The sequence below is a fragment of the Phoenix dactylifera genome, chromosome 3, assembly GCF_051530095.1.
Source record: "Phoenix dactylifera cultivar Ajwa chromosome 3, Ajwa_hap1_PhDact_Kaust_v1.1, whole genome shotgun sequence".
NCBI classification, from domain to species: domain Eukaryota; kingdom Viridiplantae; phylum Streptophyta; class Magnoliopsida; order Arecales; family Arecaceae; genus Phoenix; species Phoenix dactylifera.
The window spans coordinates 19,465,405-19,471,404 of NC_143192.1; the positions used below are offsets into that span (position 1 = coordinate 19,465,405).

The 6,000-nt window shown below is 38.5% G+C and overlaps 1 protein-coding gene across 1 annotated transcript in view; it reads right to left on the reverse strand.

The window, feature by feature from the left end:
• The window catches only part of LOC149767963 (uncharacterized), a 46,541-nt gene extending 40,755 nt beyond the window's left edge, over positions 1-5,786 (reverse strand). The window contains exons 1-2 of the mRNA XM_089929890.1: positions 4,701-5,786; positions 3,729-3,991 (exon numbers count right to left, since the gene is read on the reverse strand). Of these exons, the coding sequence (XP_089786016.1) occupies positions 3,729-3,991; positions 4,701-5,786 (1,349 nt within the window). The remainder of the gene's footprint in view (positions 1-3,728; positions 3,992-4,700) is intronic.
• Between the last annotated feature and the right edge of the window lie 214 nt (positions 5,787-6,000).

Below are 6,000 nucleotides of genomic sequence, written 5' to 3' on the forward strand. Positions count from 1 at the left end.
ACCCTGTCCTCGGGGTGTGTGGGAGCCACCCCTACTTGTGGAAGGTGGAGGATGTGGGCAATAAGATCCTCCGTAATGAACAGAGGGACACCGGCTACCGTGCCCTCGATACCCCCATCTCCCCGATGGACGGTACCGTAAAACTCTCTAACTAATCCAGGGTAAGTTGGGAGATCTAATGTGAGGAAATACTCTAAGCCCTGGACACGCAATCTCTCACCTATGGTGAAACCCTCCCGGGAGAGATAGTCGAAATCGACATATCTCCCGGTGGTGACGGCCTTCCCGGCGCACGGCCTCGCGGGAACCGCCCTCGGCGGGGAACGAGCCGGAGGTTGTTGCCTCGCGGGATCGTGCCGAGCCTTGGAGCGCCTCTCGGGACCGGCCTCGGGTCGGGACCTCTTCCGGACTACGGTTTTACGCGGCATAAGGACCTAGATTGGGAGGAAAACCCTAAGGGACGGTGAAAGGTTGACGGAAAAGGCTTGGGGACGACCGGGGACGACCTAGGAGTCGGCTCTAGGGCTTGTGAACAGTGGCGGCGGAGAATAGAAGTGTTTTTCGAAACGACAAAGTTAGGGTTAAAAAGTCGGATCCCGACTGCGAGTCGACTCCACCGAGTCGCGAGTCGACTCGACCTCGAGTCGACTCCAGAATATGCGCGAGTCGACTCCCCCTCTGCTGCCATCAATCTCGAGTCGACTCTCGCAAATGCGCGAGTCGACTCCCCCTCAGGAGCCGACTCTGAAACTTACTCGAGTCGTCTCTAACTTTGGCACGCACCTAAAAATCACTAAATTATGATCTGATTTGATGATCATTGAAAAGAAACTCTATTTTAACCACAATCTAATCATCAAAATCAACGAATCTAGTGGAAACTACCACTAGGATGGATCAATCACTCCTAATCCCCTCCTAAGCACACTAAACCTCTCTTCACTTAGGGGTTTTGTAAAAATGTCTGCTAATTGATCATCAGTACAAACAAATTGTAGTGTCACATCACCATTCAGTACATGATCTCTTATGAAGTGATGTCTTATCTCAATGTGTTTAGTTCTTGAATGCTGAATTGGATTTTTGGTTAGATTAATGGCACTTGTATTATCACAGTTAATAGATATTTTATCTTGTTTAATGCCATAATCTTCTAATTGTTGTTTGATCCATAAGATTTGAGCACAACAACTCCCGGCTGCAACATATTCAGCTTCAGCAGTAGATAATGCAACCGAGTTTTGTTTCTTGCTAAACCATGAGATTAGGTTTTCTCCTAGAAATTGACAAGACCCGCTAGTACTTTTTCTATCAAGCTTACATCCAGCGAAGTCTGAATCTGTGTATCCTATTAGGTTTAGGCTAGATTCTTTAGAATACCATAACCCTATGTTCTTTGTTCCTATTAGGTATTTAAAGATTCTCTTTACTGCAATTAGATGTGATTCCTTAGGATTAGCCTGATATCTAGCACACATGCAAACACTAAACATAATATCAGGTCTACTTGCAGTAAGATACAATAAAGATCCTATCATACCTCTATACAGTTTCTGATCTACAGATTTACCTGATTCATCTTGGTCTAATTTGCATGATGAGCTCATGGGGGTGCTGATTGATTTGTTTCCCTCCATATCAAACTTCTTGAGCATCTCCTTGATGTATTTGGCTTGATTGATGAAGATGCCTCCTTCAGACTGTTTGATTTGAAGCCCGAGGAAGTAGTTCAGCTCTCCCATCATGCTCATCTCAAATTCACTCTGCATCAAATCAGCAAATTCTTCACAGAGGCGATTGTTAGTAGCACCGAAAATGATATCATCAACATAAATCTGTACTAGTAGCATATCTTGGTTTTTCTTTTTCAGAAATAGTGTTGTATCTACATTACCCCTAGAGAACTCATGTTCTAGTAGGAATTTGCTAAGCCTCTCATACCATGCTCTAGGTGCTTGTTTCAAACCATAAAGTGCTTTGTTCAATTTATAAACATGATTAGGGTATTGATGATTTTCAAAACCAGGAGTTGTTCTACATATACCTCCTCATTAATATACCCATTTAAAAATGCACTTTTTACATCCATTTGAAATAACTTGAAGTCCTTAGAGCATGCAAATGCTAATAATAATCTAATAGCCTCAAGTCTAGCTACGGGAGCAAAGGTTTCATCAAAATCTATACCTTCTTCTTGATTATAACCCTTTGCTACTAGTCTAGCCTTATTCCTTATTACAATTCCATTTTCATCTAGTTTATTTTTATAAATCCATTTTGTACCTATAATTGGATATTCAGAAGGTCTCTCAACTAGATTCCATACTTTGTTTCTAGTAAATTGGTTTAATTCTTCTTGCATTGCATTTATCCAATTTACATCATTTTCGGCTTCTTCTATGTGTTTGGGCTCAAAGTGTGAGACAAAAGCTAGATGGTTATTTAAATTTCTAAGGGATGCTCTAGTCCTAACCGGTTGAGATGGATCATCTAGAATTAGTTCCTTAGGATGCCCGTGAGCATACCTCCAAGCTTTAGTTAGCCCATGATCCACAATAGCCTCTTGGCTTGATGATGCATCTTCAATCAATTTTTGATTGTCATCTTGTAATGTCATCTCATTTATCTTTTCTTCAAGAATTTCAGCATCATCATCAAAATTACCTTTCTTACTAGAGGAAAAATCACTAGAATCATCAAACACAACATGTATGGATTCTTCTATAGCTAGGGTTCTTTTATTAAAGACTCTATAGGCTTTACTAGTTGTGGAGTAACCTAAGAATATGCCCTCATCAGATTTAGAGTCAAATTTACCTAGATTATCTTTCCCATTATTATGAACAAAACACCTACATCCAAAAACATGAAAGTAATTAACTTTTGGTTTTCTGTTTTTCCAAAGTTCATAAGGTGTTTTCTTTATAATGGGTCTTAATAAAACTCTATTTAATATATGACAAGAAGTATTAATGGCTTCTCCCCAAAAGTACTTAGGGAGGTTACTTTCACATAACATAGTTCTAGCCATTTTCTCTAGAGTTCTATTTTTCCTTTCCATAACTCCATTTTGTTGTGGTGTCCTAGGTGCAGAAAAATTATGGGTTATCCCCTTTTTACTACAAAACTCATCAAATGACTAATTTTCGAATTCGGTACCATGGTCACTTCTAATAGCTATTACTGAGGTATCTCTAGCATTGGTTACTTCTTTATGGAATTTCTTAAAAACAGAAAATGCTTGATCCTTATGTGCTAGGAACATGACCCATGTGTACCTAGAATAATCATCTACAATAACTAGACCATATTTATTTCCACCTAGGCTTGTTGTTCTAGTTGGTCCGAATAGGTCCATGTGTAATAATTCTAGAGGTCTAGAGGTAGAGACACATTTTATGGATTTAAATGAGTTTCTAGATTGTTTGCCAAATTGACATGCTTCACATATTTTATTCTTTTCAAATTTTAATTTTGGCAAACCTATCACGGAATCTCTTTTAACTAGTTTAGTTATTGTGTCCATGCTTGCATGACCTAACTTACGGTGCCATAACCAACTAGCATCATTATCCTTAGTTTCATTAACAACTAAACATTGGTTATGTTTGGCAAGATCTTCAAGGTCTACAACATACACATTCCCACGTCTAATTCCTTTAAAGACTAAACTATTGTCATTTGGGTTTGTTATAATGCATAGTGATGGTTTAAACATAACATCATACCCTTTATCACATAATTGACTAATGCTTAATAGGTTATGCTTAAGACCATCAACATATCTAACATTAATATCAATAAAAGTAGAAGGGGTAATTTGAACTTTACCAATACCAATGATGTGACCTTGGTTGTTGTCTCCAAAAGTCACAGCACCTCCCTTCTTAGCTTCAAGGGTGAAAAATTGATCCTTGTCACCCGTCATGTGTCTTGAGCAGCCACTATCCAAGTACCAGCAATTTTTGTTGACCTTGGCTGCAAGACACTCCTACACAAGCAGATCATATAATCTTAGGTACCCAAGTTTTCTTGGGTCCTTCATGGTTAGTCATATTGGTTCCTTTTGGAACCCATACCCTTTTGATTTTTCTTTTAGTTTTCCCTTTCCTATAGTCACATACAATTGCCTTATGTCCTACAGTTCCACAACAAAAGCAGATTACTTTCTTAGTTTTGCTTTCTCCAGCTTTAACAAAGAAGTTACTAAGAAGTTTTTGTTTATTTTTTGGTTTATACCCTAAACCCGCTCTATTAAATACTGCTCGTTGACTATTTAGTATCATGTTCAATTTTTCAGAACTATATGTAAACTTTTCTACCAAAGGTTTGTACTTTTCAAGTTCTTTAGTTAGAGTTTGTTTTTCGGTTTTTAGAATGTTTAAATCTTTTATGAGATTCTCGTTTAAGTTTTGTTTATTGTTTTTAAGTTCTGAAATTTTCTTAGTTAATTTTTCATTATCTTTACTCAAGGTATTAGTCTTTTGAGTTAAGAGTTGATTGCTTGTCTTAAGTTCTAAATTTTCTTTGATAAGAACATCTTTATCCTTAACTAATGAATCATACTTACGGATATAAGTTTGGTTAGTTACTTTTAGTTCTTTGTTTTTAGCATTTATAGCCTTATATTCAATCATTAGTTCATTAAAAGCATCATAAAGCTCATCAAAAGTAAAATCTAAAGGCGATTCGGACGTTACCTCATTTTCATTGGCCATGAAGCAGAAATTGGCCTTTTCCTCTTGTTCCTCATCCGATGAAGAGGATGATGAGTCGGAGTCGGATAGTGTTGTGACAAGAGCCTTCTTCTTCTTGTACTTGCTCCCCTTCTTCAGTAAAGGGCACTCAGCTCTTATGTGACCCGGCTTCTTGCACTCGTAACACCCAATCCCCTCATTTTCCCTTTCCTTACCTTTGTCCTTGCGGTAGGAATTTGAGGGGCCTCTCCTTTGATGATAGGATTTCTTGTGGTTGATGAATTTTCTGAATTTGCGCACAAGAAGAGCCTCACCATCATCTCCCTCAAGCTCTTCTTCTTCACTACTGCTGCTGCAAGACAAGTCTTTATTAGATGATGTAGATTTAAGAGCTATTACCATTTTCTTATGGGAGGACTCTTCTTCGCTGTGCTGCTTCATTGTGAGCTCGTGAGTCATTAGGGATCCAAGGAGCTCTTCAAGTGGAAGCTTGTTCAAGTCTTTAGCTTCTTGGATTGCCGTCACCTTGGTTTCCCATGACCTTGGTAGACAGCGAAGAATTTTCCTGACAAGCTCACTGTTAGTATAGTTCTTGCCAAGGCTTTTTAGGCCATTGACAATGTCAGTAAACCTAGTGAACATGCATGTGATTGTTTTATTAGAATCCATTTTAAATAATTCATACTTATGAACCAATATATTTATTTTGGATTCTTTGACTTGATTCGTGCCCTCATGGGTCACTTCAAGTCTGTCCCAAATCTCTTTTGCAGAATTGCAAGTAGAGACCCTATTGAATTCATTTCTATCTAAGGCACAATAAAGCACATTCATAGCTTTAGAATTTAGTTGTGCCTTTCTCATGTCATGTTCATCCCAATTCTTTTCTAGTTTGGGTACCGTGACACCCTCTACATATATGGATGGGATGTATGGCCCATTTACTACAATGGTCCACATCTCATAGTCTTGGGCTTGGATGAATATTCTCATCCTAGCCTTCCAATATGAGTAGTCGGATCCATTAAAGAATCGGAGTCTTTGGGTGGACTGACCCTCAATGTGGGAAGATCCAAATGGGGTTGTCATTTCGATCTTTTACTCTTGGGTGGAAGAGTTTAGGCTCTGATACCACTTGTTGCCCAGATAGACAACCCAAGAGGGAGGATGAATTGGGTTTTAAAATAATTTAGCTATTTAACGTTGTGGATGACTAATTAAAACTATTGCAAGTTGTTTAATTAATTGCTATGTGCTGTGAGTGATATGAGAGTAAGAGAAAGAGAGATAATCAATCACAAAC